This window comes from Pseudopodoces humilis, chromosome 3 (genome assembly GCF_049639895.1).
Source record: "Pseudopodoces humilis isolate 2021_Gansu_Grassland_sample_001 chromosome 3, ASM4963989v1, whole genome shotgun sequence".
Taxonomy (NCBI): domain Eukaryota; kingdom Metazoa; phylum Chordata; class Aves; order Passeriformes; family Paridae; genus Pseudopodoces; species Pseudopodoces humilis.
The window spans coordinates 26053948-26081370 of record NC_142202.1 but is presented as its reverse complement, the minus strand read 5'-3'; the positions used below and the strand labels follow the sequence as shown (position 1 = coordinate 26081370).

General features: G+C 35.9%; 1 protein-coding gene across 4 annotated transcripts in view; it reads left to right on the top strand.

Moving 5' to 3' along the window:
- SRBD1 (S1 RNA binding domain 1) overlaps nt 1–27423 on the top strand; it is a 123566-nt gene that overhangs the window by 17311 nt on the left and 78832 nt on the right. For all 4 annotated transcript variants that reach the window (XM_005523391.3, XM_088052878.1, XM_088052879.1 and 1 more), the window contains 5 exons: nt 3871–3974; nt 8778–8885; nt 15219–15376; nt 16535–16625; nt 17423–17530. In XM_005523391.3, the coding sequence (XP_005523448.1) occupies nt 3871–3974; nt 8778–8885; nt 15219–15376; nt 16535–16625; nt 17423–17530 (569 nt within the window). The remainder of the gene's footprint in view (nt 1–3870; nt 3975–8777; nt 8886–15218; nt 15377–16534; nt 16626–17422; nt 17531–27423) is intronic.

Here is a 27423-nt window from a genome sequence, read left to right as displayed (position 1 = left end):
TTAAGGAAAACTGTTTCTTGGCTACAGTGAGGGCTAAAAGCTGTATTTCCCAAACCTGGTCAGCACTGTGATTATGTGGCTGCACTGTTTTTTACCCAGGATGTGGCCTTACTTTGGCTGTTTGATGTTAAGATTAGCTCAATCTGCTTTGGTTTATTTTTCTGTGTCTGCTGCTAACCTGAATACCTCTTCCTTTACCCATTCTGGCTCTTCAGGGAAGTAATGAACGCTGATTTTGCAGCTGGCAGTCCTGTAATCACGGATGGTTTTGCACATTTCCGTGCTGCCTTTGATCTGTGTATTTCTGCTATCATCTATTCTAATAAATTTAATATTTCTGTACTGTGAATTGAAGAAGTCTGAGTTGCTTGTGCTTCAGTGATGTTTCAAGGCTCAAGGTGTCACAGGGCTGTCTGTACTAGTTGAACAAAAAATGCATTTTATGATCGTTTCTGACATGTCAAATTTGCTATTTTGTAAATATACTGTAACTTTTCATGTTTTTGGTTCTTGGGTTCTTTCTTAATTTTTCAGTTTCTGTCTTTCTCCCTTTTGTATTTTGATAATGAATTAAGGAGAGAATTTTTTTTTTCTTTTTCTGCCATTTCTTCATTAAGTGTAAACCCTGGTATTGTACTTTTGAAAGTTTTTCTCATCATCTTCTTTTTCTTTATTACTTGACCTTATTCCCCTACTGATGCAAATTGTCATTTTTTCATGTCTTTAGTTTCTTGGGTTATGATTATCCTTTTCAATACCTAAAAGTCTTTATCTTTTCCTTCACCTAAGACTGGGAAGAGGTAGTTCCTTTGTACATTTAAAAACCGGCAAAAATATATTCTTTAAGAATGGAGTTCAAGATGTCTTCAAGAGTAGGAATTCTCTAGATTGGCTCAAGATTATTAAAAGCAGCTTATACCTGAAAAATATAAGAAAGCCTGAACCTTAGAGTGACTTACATAATTTACTAATTCCCCAGAACTTCACATTAAATAGATGTATTTGAAGAACAGTTGTGAAACTTACTGCTTTGAAGACCTTCTCTTCTGCTGTCATGGCTGCACACAGATATGTGAATGCCTTTAGGTAGAGGCAAAAGTCAGCTTTAAATCACCTCTTTTCAGAGTTGCAAACACAAAGTTCCATAAAATACAGCCCTGAAGCTTGTCATCACCCACGTATGGAAGTGCAAGTGATCCTAAAGACATGGGTACAACCCTAACTCTGCTCTTGCTTAGATGTGAGTATAGGGGGTGAACAGTAGACTGGCATGTTACCTGTTACATGTGGGAGACCAAGCTGTGCCCTGGTGACAGCTGTGAAAGTCCTGGCAGCTGTGAGTGTGCGTTGCAGCATGTTGTTGCAGTGAGCTTAAGTGCCGTGCAGTAAGCTCTGCTGCTGCAGCATGGTTCTGCTGTGGGTCTGGGTTACTTCCTGTGCCGCTGTCATTTTGTCTGCTGAGACATGTAATTTTGTCTTGAGTTCTGAAGCATGAGGACTGGAGTGGAGTGAGGTTGTTTGAAAAAGTTAAAATACTAAAACTGTAATGAGAAAAAAACTTGGTTGCTTTAATCAGTTTTAAAAGCTGACTCCAGATTTTGACATGGTCAGATACCCCATGGGTGTTTCCAGCTTTTGCTAGCAGGAGTTTCAGTCACAGCTTCTTCCTTTGGCAACAAGGAGAACCTGACTGGACTCTCCTAAGACATAGCTCGGAGGCAATAGCAACACTGTCATAACTAAGGAAAAATATCTTTCAAGAATTCATTTGAATTTTTGACTAATTGTAAATAGTTCAGTGTTTGTGTATGCCTTGAGGTTGCTTTCCTGTGTTTGGAGATGACTGAAACAGTGGGAGATAAAGAATTTGTGAATAAAGTGTAACATTTGAGGCAAGTGCTCTATTTGCAATCTCATACTTAAAATGGAATTGGTAATTAAAGTTCTTGGCAAAGTATACAGAGCTTATTCTGTGAGCTTAAGTCAATGTGGAACAAATAAGAGAGTTGTGCAAAATGAAGCATGTTGTATTTTTATGATAAATAGAAAAAGGTTAAGTGAATCTTGTGATTGGATCATACTGTTGTTCTTGCTTTCTCTGAAAAATGTATGTTGTTTTTAACATCCCTTGCCATGGATCTGTTCCAATCTCATATGAAAACAGTCTTTTTCCAGAAGTGAAGACTGCTTTGTGACTTGAATAGCCAGATTTTAACCTGTTACTTAAAAAAACGAAGCTAAACAAAAAGGACTTTATTATATTATAGGGAGAAATTGAGTAATTGTGTTTTAAACTGAGCATTTATTGTGTGATAATTCTTCTCTGAATGCATCACTTAGAACAGGATAGGCAGATTGTTTTGGAATAAAAAATATCGATAATATTAGTTACTGCATTAACAGCTGGTTTAAGTTCAGGTGATTGACACATTCTGCAGATGGAGTGCCAGGAAATAAAATGTGATGCAAATATTGACCCTGCTGACAGCATCCTGAATGATGACATTATAATTCTATCACATATATTCTCTGTTACAAGCATCACTTGGATTTCATTTTAACTTGACATTTAACTTTCTTTTAAAAAAATAAAATCAGAATAAATGTGAAAGCATTTGATTTGTTAAAATGTGTCTTTCTAATTTCTATGTGAAAACATTTGCTTTGGCAGTCAAGGCACCAGATGCTATAATATTTCACGTGCAATCTTTATTATTAGCTTTGTTGTTCAATGATATGTCAGGCCTGGTATGTCACAGGAGCAGTAAGGCTGAGGAATATAAATTGGTACTATGTCCTGGAGTCATTTTAAACCATTGTATTTAACATATGTGACATGTCTGAGTTAGCTAGTGATTGAATTAAAGTTCATGATTGACACAGAATGGTCTGTTGTGACAGTGCTCAGGGCCTGCTACATACAGCAACATGCGTAGTCATACAGGAATGTCATCTTTGGGCAGGTTTCTTTTTTTTGGTATTTTTTTACTGTAAAATACTTTGAAAGGAAAAATGAAATCTAAAGATGTGAATTTTAAATGCTTCTGAGTATTATTCTGTTTCTAAAATCTGCTCAGCGAGTTTTCTTAGTATTAAGGTGAACATTCAGTGTCTCCATAGTGAGATTAGACTAGGAGATACCCACCACTTGTGTTGTGATTCTGGTTTTAAATATAGAGTCACAGTCTTCCTTTTAAAATTGAACTCTGTGTACAGGTAGCACATATGCAACCAAATTTAGCTTTAAATCACGACTGTGTGGTTATGTGCACAAGACTCTGTCAGAAATACATGCATATGGTTTAAGGCTGGAGTGTTAATGTAAAGAGAGTGAGTACATCCTTTTTATGCTGTTTGTGAACTAGGCATGAATAACTAAATCCTTTTTCAAATTAAACTGAGCGCCTTTGCGTCATCAAGTTATGATTCATAATTTTAAGTTTGGATTAATAATGGGAAGAAAAACGGAATCTGAAGTATAGGAATAACTTTTTCTGTTACTGATGTCTAGTTGTGATTGGAATCACTCTTCAATTAATTTATTGAGTCTGAATTTGGGTTACTAAATAAAATTATTCCACCACCAAAATTCATACTGTCTTGCATTATAAGTGTGTTTAAGATTAAACTGGATCCTGAGATTGCAGACTCCAGGGAAAATGTATTATTTGTTATGCCATGGCGTGATTTAATCTGTGTTTAAATTGTGGATGTTATCTGTACATGCTAGTACTTTGTGAACTGATTTACTGTATACCACCATCCTGATTTGCTACAGAATGTCAAGCAAGTGCGTACACAAATGTTGATAAGTTTATCTTTTGGATATTTTATGTGTCATCTGTCTCTGCCATTTATGTTTGCACTCAGATTCTGGCCATTAACCGAGGGGAAAATCTGAAGATCCTGACAGTGAAGGTCAACATTCCTGACGGGGTGAAGAATGAATTCTGTTGGTGGTGTGTCAATGAAAGGTCTGCATGGATACGTATTCTTACAGAATTTCTTTTTTCTATAGACAGCTGCATACTGAAGTGTACCTCATATGTCTTGTTACATTAGGAGAACAAATTAAACAAATATTTATTAGATTAGTTGAAATTAGCTAGTGGATAATTCTTACTCTGTGTTTTCAACTGCTGTAGCATTATGCTGAAAAGATCATGCCTTGGGCTATATTTGCAAGTTCTGGCACTATTCTTCAAGCAATTGAATTTTTTTTAAAACATGTACAAAGACCAGTGAAATGTGAATATTTTTAAATTGTAATATTCATCACATCCAGTAGCCTTTACTGAAAGGACTTTGCTGAATCCAATAGAGTATACTCCAAACAAGTTTCACAAATGTAAGGAATTACATGTTTAAAATAACTTAATGGATTTAACAGACAAATGTAAATGTAACTTTCTTCAATGCATGACTCTCACATGTTGTGTGAACCATATCTTGCATTTTGATCTCTGTTGAAGTTAGAAAACTGGACTGTAAAACCAGATTCTTTTGGTTCTTACTGATTTGTTCTTAGAAGTTGCCTGGGTTTTTTAAGCCTATAGTGAGATGTTTAGTATTGCATAATTTTCAAGGGCTTTCGCAAAAGTTTAGGTTAGCTATATGGGTTTTCATGCAATATCTGTCAGTTTTTTTCTTGGAAACTGTCCTTGATGTCCTCTGTTGGATAATATTGTGATCCAAACTCTACATCTTCCTTGCATGTGTAAAAAACCAGCTTTCTCTATCTCAGTAGTTTAAGATATTGGGTGTTGTTCTGATGGTGTCTTAGAAGCTCCTCCCTTTGCATCCTAAAAATGAATAACCAAAAGGAAGGAAAAAATAGGAAGAAATGTGACTTTTAGTGTATAAAACTGAATACAGTGATACTGCTTTAGCACGTGTTTCTTATTCACAACAAGTCCAAGAAGTGGATGTAGTAAAAATGTTCCTTTTCACTGTAGGAAGTTAATGGGGCTGTTTCCCTCTGAAAGAGAAGAATAGGGCCCTGAAAATATTAAAATATATTTTGGCCACATACTATTACTCTTAGATCATATTATGCTAAGTAACCTTTTTATTTTTCCCCGGGAAAGTATTAGGAGTCATAAACACACCTGTCTCTTTCTAGTTTTTGTACCTGTAGCAGAATTTCTGTCCTCCCCTTGAGATATATGTTCCGTAGGCAGAGCATGGCTGTCAATCTTGCTTTTACTGCATCTGTGACAGAATTTGGAAGCACTGTGGACCACAGATAATGGAACAGCTTGTCACTGCTACACAAATAAAAGTGACTCAATGTAAATTGAGATATTTTTGTGTGATTACCCTTTTGTGAGTCATCCTGGGATAAGAAAACTATTGACCTTGGAAATGAATACTTATTATTACTTAGCACTCAGAAGGCTATATGTGCTTATGGCTTTTTACTATTTAAGGACACTTTTCCATCATTAGGAAACTTTTGAAGAAATGGTTTTAGTACATCTGTGCATTAACATCGAGGACAGATTCTGATCTTCCTCCTTAGATTGACAACTGTGTTGTCAAACTGACAAATAATAAATGTATTTATATTAAATGTAAGCTTTGAAATTATTGTCCAGGGGAGGAATTTGCGTTCTTTTATTTGCATTGATTTGCTGGTTAGAGCAGACTAAGAACTTTATTTTGAGTCAATGGTTTCAAAACTTTGTAAAGGTGTTAACTGATTTGCTAGGGATCTCACATACACAATCAGTTGCAGAACCAGACATGCCAGCTTGCTACAGAGTTTTGCCAGTATTTTAGCCACAAAACAGTATCACCTACTGCCTTGTGAATTTGTAGCAAATATTCTGGACTTCTTTGTTTTTCTGAGACAAATTTTTTTTTGCATTAAATGCTCCTTCAACAGAAAGTGAGTTTGGGAGTTCCTCATTGCATTGAGCTCTGTGTAAATATTGTCTAAGAATATTGTGAATTTTTTTGAAAGCTCAGAAAGCTTAGCCTGTATAAGCATCTGTTTCCTTGCAATTTGGGTTTGTATAGAGAACTCAGGAATATCCTTATGCCTGGCCCTATGGATTGTATTTTTTCCCTAGAAAGTGGCATCTTTGTGGTTTGACAGTAAACCTATTTCCATTAACACTAGACATCTACTGGTCCCAAAGACTTTACTGTGAAATTGAACACAGAAAAATGATCAGTGAGAGAGCTAGAGATGGGCTGCGTAGCTTGCTTTGAGTGTAGAAACAACATGGAGTTGTTCCTTGGAATGGGTGAGAGTTTGTTCCCAGGTGGGATTGTAGCTTTAAAAATGAAATTTGATGTTTGATGATGTTTTCTCAGCTTCCAGTCAAATTTCTTAGATCCTGTGTAAAGCCCATGGTACAGGCCTTAAAGGCTTGCTTTGTCTGTGGTTACTAACTTGGTACATATTTTATATAATGTCTTGGAGGAACACAAAGCTCTGCTGTTTATCCTTCAGGTCTAAAAGCCTAGCTGGGCTCTTCCTGAAACAGTTATTAATCAGTACTTGTGGTTCTTAATGTGGGCTCTGTTAATTCTGTTTATGTGTAGCTCCAACCTCTGGTGCCTCAGTAGTCTAAGCCATTTATGTTTGTTGTAGTCCCTGTTGTGAACACTAGGACTTGGAGAGCTGATAATCAGAGTAAGATGACACTATTTATGTGGAGCTTTTTTAAAATTTGGCTTCAAAAGCTAGATCTTGATTAAATAGTCAAGAAAAATTTATTCTTAGAGGGAGGCTTAACTAGTCTCTCTCTGATGATCTTTAAAAATACAGACATATGATTTTGGTTTGCTTTTTGCAGCAAAGTAGATATTTCTGTTCTCTCAAGAAATATTGATATTACTAAACTGCAGTGTTTGCTATGATTGAACTTGCTGTTTGAATGTTTTCTCATTTGTAGCAATTTCTAACAGAATGTTGCCTAAATTTTTACTTATCTATAGGCAGGTAATAAAAACATCTGTTGTAATAACCTATGTACCTATGTAGGAAAAGTTTAACTGGCTTTAATGGATGGAAGAGAGGGGGAAACAGCTGCCAGGTTTCCAAATTCATTCTTATTAGTGCTGAGGATGTTTTCTGGGGTAGTCATACTTGCCATCTGTAAAACCATCATGTTTATAGAATGTGATGGCAAATGACAGGTTTTAAAGCCTTTGCCACTTTTATATAGGTATGGAAAGAGTCTCTAGTTACAAATAAATGTAGTAGAACGACTTGCAAAAATGGTTAGCAAAGTGATGAGATCATACGGCTAAGCAGTGAATTACAGCCCTGAATCCTGTAAAATTGAATGGTGAGCTTAATTCTGCTCCTGTGTCTGTCTGCTCAGTGGAGGGCTGAATCGATTACACATTTCTCAACTATTATATGTGCAGACACTTACAGAAGCTATTTCAGGAAGTTGCAGATCCCCTTAGACAACTGAAAAGCTGTCTGGGTAGGAGCAATTTACAATTCTTAGTATTTGAGTGGTTGCAAGTAAACAAGGTCAAAAGTAAAATTCAGTTCTGTTTTTGCCTGCGCTTGGACATATTATAACCATAATTTTACCATATTTCATTTATAGAAAAAACATGACAACCAAACAAAAAACTAACAAAACTTGAATGCTTATTTTTTAATATGTCTGGGTATCTCCCATTACAGTTTGGGACCCAGGTATGTTAAATAATACAATAAGTGAAGAAAACTGAGTGTTATCAGTATTTCTTAAAAGTAATAAAAAACAGGGGGACTTTAATAGAAAATATTAACAGTATTTGTGGACTATAATACATGTGTGCTTTTCCTCAGCCTCAATCCCTTCTCACAGGGTGGACAATCTCAATGAGTCAGTTCTGCGTGTTCAAGGGCTCACACACGCACACACACCAACCCACATCCCCAACACCCTCCTTCATGGAACTTTGCCCACAACAAAAAGATCAATTGATTAAATATCTAGGAAGCTTTGAGAGTGAGGTGTATTTTACAGCAAAATTTGAAGTACTTGTCGTCATAGTTACTGTGCACTTTCCCTAGAGAAGAGTTCAAGACTTCAAAGAGTTTGGCTTAGGAAAGGCTGGAAAACAGTCTTGGTTCTGTTTGGTATTGTTTATTTCATTTTCACTTTTCCTTTATTATTATTTACACTTCAAATATATTAGTAACAGGTAAAATATAAAAGCAGTTTGTAAGGTTTTTGGCTTTTCTAGTTTAAGAACTGCTGTAAAATTAGTAAGAGTTCGTTTAAAAGTTGAATAGAGATACTCAGTGCATTCCGGATGAATTTTGAATTGGATTTAATTTATTGGCATTAGTTTTAGCTCCTTAATCTCCGTCTGAGCATAGTTGCTTTTATGAATAATTTTGCAGTGACAATCACAGAGGTTGTTTAGTCATTTTTTTTAATAGAGGAATTGAGTATTGAGGAATAGCAACCCTAAAGGTAATATGGAATCAAGTTCTTTGTTCAGTTGTAATAAGCTTTGACTTCTCAAAATGGAGAATGTTTTATGTTTTCTTTTAAACATAAATCATAATTGTGTTCTAATATCTAAGAAAAGATATACCTCTATCTAAAAGATAGACAATACCCTTGGGTGGTATTAGAACTATGAGTAACTTCTCATACCATTCATATTTGACTCATGATTTATTTGCCTAATTATTGTAGTGCAATTTATAGAATTTAACAGTGTAGAAGCTTTTGTGGAAAATTCCTTTTTTATCTAGCTGTTTGCATGTGTTCTTAAGATATTTCTTTTATTTTTCTTCTGATCTTTTACAGATGGAGACCAAAACAATTTTTAAAACCAGAATTTATGAGGCTACTACGGAGTTCTGTAGAGGATTCATATAAACGCCTTATATATCCTCTTCTCTGTAGGGAATTCAGGTAAGCCTGGAATAAATCTGTATTTTAGCAATTCTCTCCCCAGTGTTTTGTTAGACTGTAATTTATCTATTTTAAAATATCAGCATATTTCTAATCCTCTGTGCTTACAGAAGAAATTAACTATGTAGTCTTGGTTCTATAGATTAATTTCTGACCCTCTCTGATTTAGGCTACAGTAGAGAAATGATCTTTCTGTGAAGATACTTTACGTATTTACATAGATACTCATAGGTAGATGTTTGTACATTTATCTAATAAAGTACAACTAAAACTATATTATCCTGATAGTTGTATCTTTATTCTTATAATAGCATAAACGATGATGTCACTGCATTTTCCCAGTATCTCTTCATGTCACAGCAGTCGTACTGTCAGTGACACTGTTCTGAGTCACTCTCTTCTACCTGTCTAATAGAACTCAGCGAAGTATTGTTAGGATAGGAAGCCCCCTTGTGTTTGCCAGCTGTGTTTTGTGGCAAACTAATTAGTTACAGTGTTAGTCTGATACTATTTTGTGAGTATTATGATGTCTCTAGAGAAGTTGGTAAACTTACTACTGGTTTTACTGTAGTAATGATGTCATTGGATATCATGTCACTTGTTAAGATCTGTAATATTGTTCTAAATTTAAAAGAAATTTAAAACTTAATATCAAATTAACATTAATTAAATGGGGTATGTTGTGGTATAGTATGAGTTTACCACATAGTGGAAATTATTGATTATGTCAATTAAAAGTGTTATCTTCTAATAGCTAACAGTACTTATGGTGTGATTCTTCAATATCAGAGAAACTCCAAAACATAACATGATTCATTTTGGCAAGGCTATCTGATGTGACCTGAATGCTAATGCTTTTTTGAGGTAGTTCAAAATGAAATTTATCAAAGAGACCGGGTTTCTTGGACCAGAAATGTTGAAATGGCTTGTATCAAAATGACATGCTATCTAGTACCTAAAATCAGCAGCCATTTCATTGTTAAATGTGTTTCTTCTGTATTTTCCTGGGTGTGCTTTTGTGTTTAGTGTTGTTTTCCTGACACCTTTTCATGGAAATCATTGTACAAATGATCTGTGTTCTACCTCTCTGAAAAGAACCATGAGCTCAAGATTTTAACACCATGTATTTCCAGTGACTTTTTGGCTTCTTCACTACAGTATGTTGTGTTTGCTTATTGCTTTGCAACGTCTTTTGATTAGTGAGCCTGTTTTTTTGTTGCTTCGAATTTCACAGATTTCTAAAAATACGGAGTTCACTTATTATTTTGTGACCATAATACATCTAGCTACTGTTGTAGAGGCACTGTGTCTATTGTGGTCAAAATTGTGAACATCTCATGTTGGAGAGTTTAGTTGTTGACTTCTGTCACATGGGAGTGAAAATAGTTGCCATTCCTAGCCATCTCTACAATCAACCTTTTAAAATAAAGAAAAAAAGACCTACTTTTTAATGGGGTTTTGTTTTAAGAGAGCTAAGAAACCTGACATAGGGGTGCTTCAAGGCTTTTATTGTGTTTTTATTCAGTAGTTTGTACCACAGGACTATTGAGGCCTGTGTTGTGTGTAATGCTTTGAGGACTGCTGGAGCAGTATATTGCTGAATCTTTTTTGTTCTATTAATCAAAAAGGTTAAAAGAAGCTTCCTTCCCTACTACTTATTAGACGTAGCTCATGAGTAATCAATGAGAAGAATACGAAGCTTGCTGCCAGTTCTGAGGGGATATCTGCTTAGGTTTTACTCTTTGTGATGATGTTGCATGATAGGTGGAGTTTGGATAAGAAAATCTGAAACCTCTTCTTTAGAGAGGAACTCAAAGCACCTGACAGTATTCTGGTCCCTGACCACTTAACTCTTATCCTCCTCTGTTATGTGGAGTCGTTGGTTTGAGACAGGAATGACATGAATTCTCAGAGATCCATGTGAGAACAGCCACAGTTTATTATGGAAGTTTGCTTATATGGGGGTGTTAAAACTCCTGGGCTCAGATGACTGATTGCTCTGGGTCTTAACAACCCCACCTCCTTGACCAGTGATGTGTCTGCTTTCTGCATTGAACATGATTGGCTGAGGTCTTTGCTTGGGTTTGAATCTAACCCATCCCTGCCCCATCTGGGGACTTGTTTTACTTTTCAACTAGTTGAGTCTGGGGGTCTGATATAGCCAAATTTATTTGACAGCTACAGCTAGCTGCAGCTGTGACACTCCTCCTATTTTCTTTCCGAAAACACCAGGAGCTGTTTTTTCTGACTCTTGGAAAGGGCTGCTAAAGTATTCAGTACCTCCTTTTAGCATTAATATTTCCAACTCGCCTCCTGCTGTTCTTTTTTTCTTTTTATAATCATTGAATGTTGGAACAGAAAGTTTCCAAGGATGAATTGAAATTGCTGGTGCTTCTAGTGATCAGAAGAAGAATGAAACTTGCCAGCAAGACGATTACCTTATTTATTGTTTAATTTCCTTTCTTCCATTTTGTCAGATATTGTTTCTTGTATCTGGTATAATAATGTCCAGTGTTGCTTTTGGCTCTTTGGAATACATTTTATCTTGTTGCAGTACTGCATGGAATGATTCTATCAGTTTCATGCAAGTGATGTGGCATGGACATTTTTTTAATGGATAATCCTTTGATAATTTTCTATGCTTTCTTGCAGAGAGTGCTTTCTCTCCTCTGTCTTCAGGGACACAATCATTTCTCTGTGTCCATTTCTCCCTGAAGCTAGTTTGCAGATATTTTTCCACAGAAATGATTGCATATCAGAGATTGTACATTGAAGTGGGGAATTTTAAATCTCAGTTTAAAAACTGAATCTTATAACATTGAATGGAGAAACTAGTAGGTCATGATTAGGTTATTTGCTTTTATTATAATACACCTGTTGGAGATATACAGTCTGAGTGCTTTGTAGACTTCAAGGGAGGGGCTTGGAGTCCGGACTTGATCGATATTTTTTCATAAAGTAGGAACTGAAGAGTTTTGAGGTTTATTTGTTCGGGGTTTTTTTCCAAAATAGCCATTTTTCTTGTGTTTAGAGAGGAGGACTACTCTGCCTTTTATCTCTGCCATATAAATGAAAACTGTTGTAAATTGGAAAAGCATGAAACTGGACATCTTGCCATTTGGATGAAGTCAGTAATACACTGAAGAAGAGAAAGATATTAGATTGTTTTTGGGTAACTTGATGGGGGTGTTTTTGTTTGTTTTTTTCCAAAGGATCAAATGATTATACCAAGCTTGAAATCAAGGGCCACTGCTTCGGATAGTAGATAGTGTAATTGATACAAGTGTTGAGTAAGAGACAGAGAAGAAAAGAGATGTCTATATTTGAAATTTAAAAATACAGGATATTACATAATAGGACATTCTCCTTATACAACTGGCAATTTCAGTATAATTTCTTATTACTGTAAAAGTTGCTATGCATCCATGCCTATTTTAAACATAATTTCCATAAGACTGGCATAACTAATAGCGTGTGTTTATGGGCAATTTTAATTCCTACACAAGTCTCCCTTCTTAGATATAATGACCGGAATTTGCAGTGTGGGAGCACTTGGCCTTGTTGGGACACTGTATTTTTGGGATAGATGGAAAGATGGAACTTTGCTTGTCTTTCTACAAAGCCTCTGGTCCAAGGGCGTTCCCTTCCCTTGTCTACAAGCTGCTTTTAACCTTCATTTGCATGCATAGGTCACTGGTTTATTCTGTTATGTGTGTATATAGAAGGTCCATACTTCTGTGAGGCTGAGGTACTTGCTTTTATTTTCTCTGGTCTCTCCATAAGTGGCATCTAATTGTTCTGTCTCTGGACTCTCCCTAGAGGGAGCTTGTTCTGTGGTTTAGATTTTTTCTTTCCTATTTTTTTTTATTAGTGAAGGGAAAAATGGGAGAAGGATGCTGCAAGACTGAATGATCAAGAAGTGGAATGGCAACGGAAATGCAGTGGAATGACTGTAAAATTATACTTTCAAGGGGAAGTAGTTATCTTTTTATAAGCAAAACTATTAGCTCTGAGCTATCCTGCCACAGGAGAGGCACTTTGGCACCATGGAAAGTAGTTGCACATGAATGTTAAGTGCTCAGAAGATAAGATTATTTAGCTAAGGAATAAAGACAAAAAAGAATTGATTTATTTGACCTGCAGCTCAAATATTATTGTCCATTTTGACCCACTGACATGGGGAAGGGGGTAATAAGTAGGAAAACTGTTCACTGGAACTGGAAAAGGTCCAGTGAAAGGGAATGAGGAATGAAATAATTTCTCTGTAAAGAAAAAAATGGCTACACTATGACTTCAGCTTGGAAAAGGGAGGACTTTGAGATAAATGATGTGTGAAGAGTTGAACAAGGTTTCTAGTGATTAGTTTTTACTCCCCTCCAGTATAAGGCTTAGAGGAGCATAATAAAAATAATCGGTTTCAAACCAATAGGCAACTATTTACACAGTTTGTGATGGACCTGCAAAACTCACTGCCAACAGACTCTGTGGATGAAAGAAATGTATTTGTCTTCAGGAGGAGGTCAGATAGTTGAACAAGAGCTCTATTATGGGCTAATAAAGAGACAAGTCACCTCAAGCCCAGGAAATACTCTGGAAGCAGTTGGAAGTCTAGGACAAGATTACAGGACAGATGCTAGTGCTGCTCTATCAACTAAGCAGTTGGCAACTGCTTGCGTACAGACTTGGAGACAGAATACTGGGATAGAGGGACAACTTAGCTGAACAGGTGCAGCCATTCACACATTTGGTGGCAATATGTAGTGTCTGCTGAGGGTACATTTGAGCTACTTAGGAGCCCTATAATGCACGTATGCCCTTCACCATCTCACTTTAAATTGTGTCTGTGATAATCTCATCTATCTGATACAGAAACAAAGAGCATATGGGTAAAAGGGAGCCTTTTGCTGTTGCACACTTCCTTAGGAAATGTTTAATCAGTTATGTGTGAAAGAAGATCTAGACCTCTCTCTGGACTACTTTACAGATGTGAGAGACGATGAGGACTTACTAGTTCTTTATGTACCACTGTGGGATGACACAGGGCTGAGCTGGTTGATTGGTTGGATCCTGGACAAATTCAAATCAGGCTTTAGAGTTCTTCCACAACCAAAAACTGCTCAGAACCGCTTCATATTCCATCATGTCAAACAGCCCTTATGAGGGTTGTCTTTGTAGCTTACTTGTGTCATGCATTGATTGACCTAAACAACTTCAGTGATTTTTCTCTGTCCCATTCTGATAGGGTTAGTTAACTGTAATGCAGTTTTTTTTCCGTTCTGTAGAAATAAAAGTGGTTTTTTTCAGTGATGGGTAAAAAGGAAAAGGGCACAGGCTACCTTTAAGTGAAGGCATTACTGGATTGCTTTTGACTCCCTAATTATTGGAGTTACTGACAATGTAATGCATATGCAAGTGGTAATGAGTACCTGCAAAAGAAAAAGAAATCAGCCTGGTGATGAATATTTTTGTACCCATTACTCTTTCGGTTTTGTTTTTAAAAAAGTGCCATACCATAGCAAAAATACTTGTCAGTCATTGTCTTGCCGGCCACATCTGACAAGACATCATACATCTTTTACACCTTCACTCAAGAGGACTAATATGTTTCCTGTGACACTCTGCAGTGTTTGTGCTTCAAGTTATCTAAGTCAGTCCTTGCTGCACTACCTCACTTCTTTCTGATGAAGAGCATGGAAAGGAAAAGGAACACTGGCCCCAGCAGCTTTCTAGTTTGGTTCTGAGGAATCAGAATACCCTCCTACGAAAAGCTCAAGTCTTCATGCTTCTGTGATGTCTGTTAAAAAAAGTAATCCAAAGACAAAATTAAATGCCTCAGGAGTCATGGTGTATCCGCAATTAATTGGAGGGACCCTTCCAGTTTATCTCTGGTATCTCTGTGTAAACAATCATCCTTTTTTTGCTGGGTTGTGATTTTTCTCTGGAACTGTGAAATTGTGATGAATTTGATCCATGCTTCCTTCAAATCCACTTTACTTTACAATTAATATCATCTTTGAAAGGAAGGTGTTCTTTGCTTAAAATTATGAGTTGTTTGAAAGGTGGGTATACATTCTTACAAGTGTTTCTCTTGTACTTTTTATATTTACTGACTTTCTTAGAACAAGAATGAGATGATAGATAGCCAGTAAAAGCTGATCCTTTTCAAAAAGATGTCAGCAACTTGATTTGAATTGTAACATTTAATTAAAGATGATGAGAAACATGATTGAAAAAAGCCTTACAACTTTGGAACAATTAATAAGTGTATTTGAAAGTTAATTGAAAGAAAAATGTTTTGGCTATTTTTTTTTCTTTTATTTTCATTTTTCTAAGATCCAAGTTGACATCTGATGCAGAGAAAGAGTCTGTGATGATGTTTGGGAGAAATCTCCGTCAGCTGCTTCTGACCAGCCCTGTGAGGGGCCGTACTTTGATGGGCATAGATCCTGGCTACAAACATGGCTGCAAGTTGGCAATTATTTCACCAACCAGTAAGCTTCAATACCAAACATTTTTGGAAGGACTGATGAAAATATATTCATTTAGAGTAAAGATAGTTTCAAAACCTACTTTTTAATCAAATTGTTGGGGTTTTTTTGGTGAGGCTTTTAGTGTTTTCCACTCATCCTGTTGTATAAATTCCTTTCTTCAGCTAGCTTAAGGTTAAATTTCTGGCACCTGGATTCCAGTGACTTCTTTGGCATTATTACTGCTCTCTTAAATAGCCTTCTGCCTTCCTGAATATAGGTTCAAATGATTGTGCCCCTCAGTAGTCAGCAAAGAGAACACCTGGAATTTTTATTGTTTAACAAAGAATTTGAATTTAAATACTTTCCATAATATTGCTTTTTCATGGGTAGTATGTTGGACATCTGGGCACTTTTTCAGCCCTTTTTGTTTAGTAATGTGTGTGTTAATATAAGAAGTCAGAAACATATTTTTTCTCAAATCTTCTTGGTTCACATATAGAACAGAGCCTTTTCACTTCTTCCTAGTCTATTCAGGGGATGCACATCTCTTTAGGCCTATGCAAAAACTATTAGTTTTCCTTTTATTTTGTTGTTGCTTTTTGTCTGAGAATGTATCCACCTCAGGAGAGTGTAAAGAAAGATGTCTTCTTTAGAAGGCAATAAAGATGAGGTAAATGACTGAGTTTTCATTGTACCATTAGCTATCAGTACTAGTTAATACAGTTCTTTGCAAATGTGGTAGATGGGATGATGCCAAGAGCTAGCATTGGAGTTCTCAAACTCCAGTACTACAAGTCCTTAGACTTTCTAAATTTCATCACTCTTTACTGGATTTGTAAATTGTACTACAATAGAACAATAAATCTTTTATGGCAAATTGCTCTTTTTCTCTGTGATATAATACATTATATTTGGTAATAGGTTTAGATGCTCATTACTTGTTCTGTGAATATATCTGCAGGGAACTACAAAATATATTAACTTGTTTTTCTTTGCCAGCCAAAGCACTCTTGTCCTATGCTCACCACACATTTCTTCTAAATGGGTATAAAGATGAAAGGGATAGATGGCTTATTAAGAAGCTTTCTTTGTGAATCATCAAATTAACTTCAGTAGTTCTGTAGGATATAGCTTTTGGACCTTTGTCCTTTAATCAAATGGCTTTGCCTTTTGTTCCAGGTCAGATACTCCATACTGATATAGTTCACTTACATTCTGGTCAAGGATTTTATGAAGCTGAGAAGATAAAGAGACTTCTGCTACAGTACAAGTATGCTAAAGAAACTTCCATTTATTGCCCTTTCTTACCAAACAAAATGAAAATCTTCACTATAGAAATACTTTATTTTGAGCGCAATAAGAATTCTACTGATTTAACTGGAGGTTTATTTTCTTTAGTCTAGTTCAGAGCTTGCTTTTTCTTTTGTGTTCATGCTTTTGCAGTACATATATGTTGGAAGCACATGAAATCAAGCCATGGCTGAGTAGTAAGGCTGTGTACTATGAATATATTGCCTTGAAACTCTGTTAATCCATTTATATTTGGGAATAGAAATTATACAGTCTGGTTTGTCTGTAAGCATTAGACTGGCTTTAAACAAGGTGATTTGGTGACTGGCTGTGGTGTGGGCAGTCAGAGTGAATGACCTCTCAAGCTGTTGGAAACTATGGTATTCCCATTAAGGAATTAAGATGCTGATTGCTTTGGCTTCTGTTCTTTTTCATGACTCATACCAGATGAGGAAAATACAAGGTGAAAGTGTTTGAGGACTATAAATAACATTTCATTTATTAATATGAAGTATAATTTTTAGATTTTCTGCTTATGTTACCACTGTAAAATCCCATTACAAATAAGTGAAAATTTTTGATTTATCTCACGGACTGTCACATTGAAAACCCGTTCAACACAACATGATGCTTCTAGGAATGTTTTCTCATTATATCTGGGCTTTGTGTTATCTAAAATCAGGTGTATTGGTCACTGGTGGATTGAATATTATGCATGAAAATGTATTAAAAAATATTTGAGAATAATTGTTTGGTTTTTTTTTAACCTACACAAAGCTGCAGCACTGTTGTGATTGGCAACGGCAAGGCCTGCAGAGAAACAGAAGCTTACTTTGCTGACTTAATTATGAAGAAATATTTTGCACCATTGGATGTCGTTTACTGGTAAGATCCCTTTGCTGGGATATTATTAATTTGTTCAGCATATTTTAACTTAACAGGTAGTTTTAGATGTAATTTTTGAAGTATTTCTTTTTGCTGCCTTGTATGTATTTGAGTCAAACATGACCCAATGTTCTAGCCAAGGAAAACTGGCTGCAGCTCTTTGAGGCAACAAGAGCTGAGTCAGTAAGAGAGACTTACTGAAGCATTTTATTTTTTCTTCCTGAGGTTCACTTTTGTTCCTATTATCATTGTAACAAAGTATGGGAGAATAGCAACACTAACAGCTAAGGACCCCTTTGGCATTGCGCACTTTTTTCTTGATGAATGAGGTTTAACTGCATGTGATAAAGCTTCTGTTGTCTCACTGCAGTATAGAATGCTTGCTAATCTGATCGGAATGAAATGATCTGGAAATAAATATTGTGTTAATACCAAGTGGAAAGTAGTGAAGTTATTTATACTTTTAGACTTGAAATTTTACCCCATTAGTTTGTTGAATTTGAACTAAAACATTCTTCTGTTGGTTTGGAAGGAAATAGTATTATATCACTTTCTTTTCTACCTTGTAGAACTCTTGTCTTTTTTTTTTTAATTCCCACCTTTATGTTTTTCTAAAGCAGTTTTTGTGATTTACCTTGGATTATCTTTTGTGCTGACATTTAATAGCAGTTTAGTTTAGTTTTCATTGTCTCAGCATACTGAAATAAGTTTTCTATACTTTTAAGAAGGTTATGGCCTTTTGCTGTTCAAACTATTATTTACAAAATACATTTAAATGCATTTAAATATATTTGTTTACATTTTTTCATAAATTAAGAAGTGGCCTCACAGGTATGTTTAACAAATGTGTTATTTCTACTAACTTATGAGGTGATTGCACTTGTTCTTTGTTTCTAAGATTCCCAAGTAAATTTGCTCAAGATTTCATTCTTAAATCACTCTTTTATTCTGCATGTTAAAGCAAAGTGATTTATTTCATTCTTTTGTACTTCACGCTAATGGTGACATCTGGGGCTCTTCAACTTTGTATACTGCTGTGTGTGAATTTATGTATGTGAATTTACAGACAGACTGCATTTGCAGTGCTTGTCTCCTCACATTTTTTCAGCCTGTATTGAGTTTTTTTCATAAGGATCAGGTTCCCATATATCCTGTTCTGGTAAACTGGTTTCATGTACATCTCATTGCTTTAACCAGTGTTGGGGTTTCCAAGCCATGCTGCTGAATTCTGAAAGGTAGCTTTCCTTTCTAGCTCTAGAAAGCATTAATCTCCTTGGTATTTCTTAGTAACAGAAAGGAATGATGAGTCCAGCCATTCCATCTCTGATTATCTAGTGAAATGCCTGGAATTTATGTTAGTCTGAGTTAAAAAATGTGATATTTCCTAAATGAGGAGCAAATTAGTACAGTGCTACTGTTTGAGCAATAGGTGACAATACATAAGGATAACTGCTATACCTTTTAAGGGGAGCTATGAAAGGTGACTTAGAAGAATATGCTCTGCTGATCCTCATCTTTTTAAATAGTAATGGCCTCCAGAGTATGTGCTTTCAGATCACAAACAGCTTCTCTGCTTCCATGGTCAAAGTCTTCCCTAGATTAGGTTGTTTTCTCATGATAGATGTTTTTTAAAAGTGTGAGGACTTTTTTTATATATAGGCTGAATACAGATCTCTCATCAGTTCTGTGGAAACCTGTGTATGCTTTTGGATGATTTTTGTTAATTATTTTCAGTTAAAATCTAGAAGAAATAATTTCAGCCATTGTTGGAACAGTTAATTCTTAAAGAAGGCCTGCTTCAGCAGATTGCAATTGTAAATAAAGAATAGATTTGCTAATTAATAAAGTGTTTGAACTGTGGGAAAAACAAAGCAACAAAGAACCCTAAACAAAACGACCTAAACCCCTAGAACAAAAAAACTCATCCAGTACTCGAACTGTAATAGAATGAGTCAGTTGTATCTAATGTGATACCATTTCCCAAGCCTTCAGCTTCTCACAGGGATGCACTGATCTATCTGCATCAAGGTAGAAATCCTTGCCCAGAAAAACAGAGCTCGGCTCATTGCTGTGTGCAAATTGTAGTGAATTATCTGCACTGAAATTTTTTTTTCCTTAAAGGAGTCCAAATGTTAAGGGGCTTGGCAGATGAGGTTGGATTTTTTAATAGTGCTTGAAAAGCAAAGTATTCAACATAAGCTGTTGTTCAGAAAGGTGGCTGATGGGAGGTACTACAGATTTCAGTTTCCTTGGGAAATATTAGCAATGGATCAGGAATTATTATTAAAAAATTAAAACCTGTTCATACTTTCTGTCCAGTTCATCATATAGAGCTTGGAATCATTTATTTCCAGGGAAATGAGGCAATAATAGAATATGTAATTTCCGGAAGGTGTGTGCCGTTGGTGAATGCACAAATAATGAAACCTAAAGATAATATATAAAAAGCAAGCGATTACAATAGAAAATACTTGGCAATGGCAAATACAAACTGTGTAGAGTTTTACTGAAGTTTTCCAAAGAGAATACAAACCAGTGAAGGTAGTAGTAGGAAATTTGGCATATGGCACGATTTTTCATGTGGCTTTAGAACCTGTCTGGACTCAGCTTGACAGTTTTTGATTTAAAGCAAATATTTTTTCAGTTTTTGTAACTAATGTGCTTTCAGATAGCTACATCCAACCTAAATAACTACAGGACTTTTTTTTTTTTTAAATGTAGTTTCCCGTTTAGAGCTGTGTTTATTGACTTACATTAGGATTGGACTAGAGCCAGAGACAGTCATATCTAGTCTTTGGGTTTTTTGTTACAAATCAGTTTTTGTTACAAGGTTCAATAAATATTCTTGATTATTTATGTTAGTTCTATTGTGAGTTCTTGCCAAAGATACATTGTATTATAACCAAAACAGATGTTATAGTTTAGACAAGTGTATTTGTTTTAACAGGACCAGAAATATAAATGAAACAACATTGTGTTCAGCATTAACATGGGAGATAATGAACTTTTAGGATTTCATTGGCATTTTTAGATTAAATGAAAAATCTTGAAAAAATATTTCGGGAATCTGTTTTTTTTTTGATTGCTGTCAGTTTGAAGCATTTTGGAAATGAAACCTGTCTAAATGACAGGTGAACTATGCTAAAGCAGGACAAAACAAACAGATCAATCTTTATATTTGGCAAAATCAAATCACAATTTCTCTTTCAGCCTCAATGGTTTTGTTGTCACAATACAAGCATTCATACTGGTCTGTCTCTTATGTGCTTGATACATTAATGTGCACTGAGAGCAAAGTATTTCAGTTTGTGTTTAAAAGAAACTTTTGATAAGTGTCAGGAATTCTTAATTGTTTTCAACACACAGCATAGAATGCAGCCAGGCAAATGTATTTTTTGTCGTTGTCTAGATGGGCTCGTGTTTAATTTGTCTACTTGGTTTTAAACTTGATGCAAAATCCTTTTCTGCCACTTAAAGGAAAATCTTTTCATACTCTCAAGACTTGATAAGCAATGTAATTAATAATGTACTGCTGTTTAAGTTCAAACACTTCTGTACTGTGACAAACAGGGGAAAGTCTGTAATGTCTTGTAAAGTTCTCCTTGGGTTTTCTTTAATGTTTAAATTGTCTGCTTTAGAATACTTAGAAATATTCTGCTAAGGTAGAATAGGACTATAATACCTTTTGAAGTTGGACCGTGGTGGCAAGAAATTGATTTAGAAATGTTTGTTCTATGGGGTTTTAGGTCCACTTGTATTTTATAGGTGTCTGCACATGCTTTAAATATCCTTTTCAATTTAAATGTGTGTTTTATGTTGTTGAATATCTACATTATGCTCTCTCAGCTTTAACAAATGCCACTTTCAAGTTCCATGCCTCTACATTTCTAATGTTACACTAGCTTAATTCCCATTACTTTTCTGCTTCATAGCACTCACAGTTTGAAAGAGACCTAACATTCGGGTTCACATTATGATAATTAGGTTTCAAAGCAGTGTGGGGGGATTAAGATGTCTGAAGTCTAGTTGCCGAATAAAGTTCAGAACTACTTGTAAAACTTGTTTGAGTGGTTAACAGAAGTGGTTTTATTTATTCAGTGCTCATGCAGCATTAATCCGTATTTCATCAGGTACCCACAGTGCTGTAACTCTAGATATGACCTTGGGACTTAATTTACCCCATCTCAGTTTTCCTTATTAATGTGCCATGAAAGAGGTACATGAAAGATAGACAACTTCAAAGCACCTTTTCAAATAAAGTGGTTGATATGAATCCTCTGGTATTTAACACTGTCTGTCAAATGTTTCAGCTGGTTTGCATCCTTTTACAAGCTATTGCTTGCTGCATTAATGCAGTTGTTTAAAGTCTGTTGAGAGTAAGAAGGGAGGTAGGGATATGGGAAACTTTTTTCCTATTTCTTTTTGGTTGTGTTTCCTTTAAGCTGTTATTTTTGTCTGTTAAGCTACGTAACTCTCTTGATGTCACATTTATGTATGCACACCTACACACCTTGGGTCATTAGTTCTCTGAGCCAGAAAGTGGAAAATAATTTGGAAAGTTTTAGCTAAAAGAATACATATTCAGCGGAAACAATGCACACATCTGAAATGTGCACTGAAGAACCTTTGTTCTGCTTTTGACTCTTTCAAGCTCTAGTGGAGTCATGGGACGTCCTAAACAACAAAGAATTACTTTGAAGAACAGGTTTAAAATGTGTGTGAGGAAGACATAGTCAATGAAGACATTTTAAATTACGTAGTGATTTCTAGCCAGACTGTCTTTCGTCCCTTACTTGAAAGTTATGTTCTGTTGGGATTATTTACCAGAGCTGAATGATCATGCATACTTGAAATGAAAAATCATTTTGCATGTGCTTATATTTAGAGGAGACAGTCCTGTAAATTGGAACCTCACTCTGGATAGAGATGACTTCCTCCTACTACTCTTGGTTGTTCATAACGTGGACAGTAATTTATCTGTTATTCACTACAACATGGACTAGAGTAAGTGTCTGCATTTAAAACAGCATCCAGTGCTTGTTCCTGGTGTATCCACAGACTGGTATTTATGTTGAGCTGGTCCCATACTATATTCAAAGTGGGAAATTCAGAGGTCATCTTTGCCTCTGAAGCAAGGCTTCACCTCTGCCCTGGCTGTAGCCACCCATACTATATCTAGCTGTGTTTTTCTGAGGGGAGGGAAGGAAATAGGTAAGCAGTGAAGTTGTGTCGGGGCAGGTAAAACAGGAGATGGTAACTTCTGGCTTGCATTGCATGAATTTGAAACTTTTTTAAGCAAACTGTATAAATAATACACTTGACAATTATGGAGGCATCTTTGATATTTCAGAGAAATAATTAATAGTTTTCAGGATAAAAACAAGGACTAATTGATGACTAATTTCAGTGTAGTTAAAGAGATTATTAATTCCTTTAAGTTCAGAAAAACAGTAGGTTGCATATGCAGTCTAGATTTCAGCAATATGGAGGTAGGGGGTCAGGAAGCAAATGTTACCAGTGAAAGAAATCTAAATCTTAAGGAAAAAGTCCATTTTTCCAAAGCACTGGGGCATGTCATTTGACTTGTGTCCAAGGGAATCTGTGGTAAAACAGTCTGTGGGGAGAGAGGAAAGTTTTGTTCAACTTCCCTTCTTTCTAAGAGTTTTTACAAGTTACTCATTCTCAATATGTAAATCTCTTCAGGCCTTTAAGGGATACTAAACAAATAGAAGAAAGGCAAGATTTTAGGGTGAAAAGACATTAAATGTGTGACAATGTGTCTAAGGTCAATAATGCATTCTCTTTGGTTAGAAATGTACTGATCTCAAATGTACTTTTGAGTACATTTTGTACAAATCAGATAATTACAGTGAGAAATTGAACATGGTAAGTTCTTTCCCTCCTTTTATAGGAGCCATTTATATTTAGAATTGCAAAATGAATTCTCTATTTTCAATTTTATGTGCCCCACTGAACAGTAATTTGAACACAGGCTGTTTTCTTGTAAATCTTTGCTATTCTCTGATTAGTGAAACATCTTTTTTAAAGAAAATCAGGTAGAATTCATCTAGTATTGCAGCACAACAAAAGTCAGGTGGAAAGGGAAAACCCTCCAAAAATAATTTCCAAACACAAAACAAGAAGTTATTGGAAAGGTAAAACGTTATGGAGAAACACCAGAGAAACATCAGGTCCCCTGAGGGCAGTTTTGGCAGGTGTGTATTGCATGCAGTATGTTTGTAGAGCAAGACTAGGAGTTTTCCTAAAACTCAATTAAGACAAAACCAGATTTAGTCTTAATTTAAATGTACAGCACAGGACAAGTAAAACTATTTTGTGAGTAGGGGATTTTATCTTACAGGTGTGTTTGACTTGATTAGTAGAAGTGCTGGCTAGTATTTACAATGCAATCTCCTTTACTGAGGGCTTTCTGCAATAACAAATTCCTCTGGCCTAAAGTTCAATCAAGGCTATTTCCAAAGCCCAGAAATAAAAAACTTTTTAATAAATTCAAGGAGAATGACTATATCTGAAATTTCCTAGATTGTTCCAGTCAAACAAGATGGTGAAGGGCCTTGAGGGAAAGCCATATGAGGAACAGCTGAGGTCACTTGGTCTGCTCAGCTTGGAGGAGGCTGAGGAACCTCATTGCAGCTAAAACTTCCTCATGAGGGGAAAAGGAGGGACAGGGACTGATGTCTTCATTCTCATGACCAGTGACAGGACTTGAGGAAATGGCCCAAAGCTGAGTTGGAAGGTTTAGGTTGGATATTAGGAAAAGGGTGTTGGCAGTGGAACAGACTCCCCAGGGAATAGTCACAGGACCAAGCCAGACAGAATTCAAGATGTTTAGACAATGCTCAAGCACATGGTGTGACTCTTGGGGATGGTTCTGTGCAGGGCTGGGAGTAGAACTTGATGATTCTTGTAGGATCAAATTCAACTCATCTTATTCTATGAAAGAAAACTAGTTAATTTCTGTGTCTGATATTTCTGAGGAGACAAGTTATATAACAGGACAAAATGGAGCTTTTTATTTCAGGATAAAGTGATTTAGATTATTATTTAATGTGGTTTCAACTTCTGAAGTTTTTCTGTGCTTTTTGGTCAACACTAAGGTTGTTGACCAAACTAAAAGGTTCTTACCAGTTTGATATCATAGAGAGAAAGCTCTTACTTAGCAGAACAAACATAGCACAAGACCACAGTATAAAATGCCCACATCTCTCATAATTGCTGTGTTTACTTGGTCCAACATCCTTCCAAACCACTCTTCATTGCTGTTGACACACTCTTACCGTGTTTGCAGTGTCAGTAGAGATACCAAAGGATGGAACTTAAAAATTGCCGTGAAAGGCTGTGTCCAGGTCTCAGCACTGTGTGCCATTTTGTACTTCTTGCCAGAAGGCAAGAAGCATTTTGTTGAGAGGTGTCTGAGTGGTTGCCAGGGTCAATAGGGATTGCAAAAGGAAGGCAAGAAGCTTGAAGTGGTGCAGAAAGAATGAGTACAGTCAGGGAATAAGGGGCACGGCACATTCAAGGTGCATCCTCTAGATGGACACACTGAAGTAAAGCCTGTGGGAACTTTGTACAGCTGTGACCTCATTTGAGCTGTGTTCCTTGCCTGCTCAATGCAGAATGTCAGAAGAAATTTCCCACTTCTGTTTCTTGTTCATTTGTGAGCATGAATGGGTGGTGTTCAGTCCAAGCTTAAAATTGAGGTTTGGACTTCAGCTGAAAAATGTGACCTAATGACATAATATTGCTTCTCAGACTGAGTATTGGAGAAGACTCCTAACAGCTGTTAGGATAGCTGCACATAGGAGTTTTTTTTCCAATTCTATGTTTATTAATTTCTTTTTAAACTGGAGTGAGCTAAATATCCTTATTTCATGTGTCTCCAGAGTGTTTGAAAATGCTGTCTATTCATCAAAAGGCATGGAAGGTTAGGATTTGATCCATTAGTGTGAGGTCTTACATGAAGAAAATGAGTGAAGATTTAATAATCCAAGCCTTTATTGTTCCAAACTTGGTATTAATACTGATTTCAAACAAACCAGAAAAGCTTAGGCTTTCAGGTAAGCTGCTGCAGCAGCTTTTTAAGAGCTTCTAAAATGACCATGTGTGGTACTGTAGTTTCAGGTGGCTTTTTTTTTCTTTGAAGTAATGTTTGTGGTCAACCTCAGTTTCTGTTGTAGTGGAAATGGAATGTAGTCAAATTTGGATGTTACCTGGTAGAACAGATTGAGAGGAAGTGACTGAGCTGAATAATAATGGTTCTTTGATGTATTTTTGATTTCCAGATAATTGAAACTTACTGATGGCAGTGAAAAAAAATCACTCCAGCCTGTTTGCAGTGGGCTGTGCTCTTCTACGTCCAATTTTCAGTGTCTTGGAAGTAGCCTGTGAGCCATAGGCTGAAAACCATTGGGTTTGGACCTGAAAATAACAGAAAGTACAAAGTATTTTAAATACATGAAATCTTCCTTCTCATTTGTATTTGCAGAACTTTTAATTATGGAAATTTAATTATGGAAAATTGGGATGTGGTTTTTGTTACCCATTTTAAGTTGGTGGTCTTCACCTATTGCCTAGATGAAATAGAATTGCTCCACACTAGTATGGTATTGTCATGCTAACAACAAATTCTTTGATACTGAAAGTGAATGTAAATTAAAATCATTAAAATGTTAATTTATGTTTTGTGTCAATATGGCCTTTCTAAAATAAATTATGCTTGTGGCATTTGGGATATTACTCTATTATCATTCTCATACATAAGAGGCATCTGAAACATGTTTGTGTGTTTTAAGTGACTGTCGTGAAATGCTTATTGGTAGTTGGCAATTGGCACATTTTCACTAGTAGGGACTGAGAAACTTCACTGGGCTCCTTACCACGTAAAGAAGCTCCAAAAGGAGTTATTTGTGAAATTCTGTCAGTAGTTAGCTTAATGGAAGTATGCGAATATAGTATGATTAATAGTGAGAGCATCCAGATGATAATTATATAAATACAAGATGATTTGTAATGTGCTAAGACTGAGTGTTATTGCACAGTCATAGCTGTTTGTATATTTGGATAGTGTTTTGTCTTCAAGTAGACATTCTGTAAGAACCTAATGGAGAAGTAAGTATTTTTCCATTTGTGTGAGTTTGTCAGTAGTATGTTTTTACTTAAGCGGAGATTCTGCCAAACTTCATACCTATTCATTTCTAAAACCACTTTTAGTGTTCTGCGTATAAGCTCTTGCTAGGCATCCTTTATTGCTGTGAGATGTGATGTATGGATTTACTTATTTATTTAAACTTACTGTGGTATTATCTCTGATGCTGATAGCAGAAGCTTAGAATAGGCACTTAGCTATTACATTCAGCAGCTATTACATTCAGCTGCCAAACATTAGATATCTTAATTTCAGCGTCTTCTAACTATCAGAGAGATACCTTGGGGATGACATTTTTCATTGTAAGTCATAAGTGCTTTCATTAGTGGGGAAAAGTTTCTTTACTCTTTGAAGTACTGTTGAAATCTGGTAAAAATGAAAGATTTTGGGCAGATCCTAAGTTTAGATAAAAATTTCCCCCAAAAATATTTTCAGTGTATTTTTAGTAGTAAACCTCAGGAAATTGCATCTTGTACTACTGCTAACAAGTTCCCCCAGTACTAGGAGGGCAACTGGTGTAACCTTTGATTTAAGCCCAAAAAAGACAAAATGCCTTGGATTTTAGGAAGATTTGAAAATTTAACATTTATGCCCTTTAGGTGCCTGATAGCTCAAGAATCTTCCAGGACTGAAAAGCAAATGCAATGCTCTTTCCCTCTGCAGTTACCTGAAATTGCAATATCTCTTCTTGATTTCAGACTATTGGCTCTTAGAGGCTGTTGGCAGT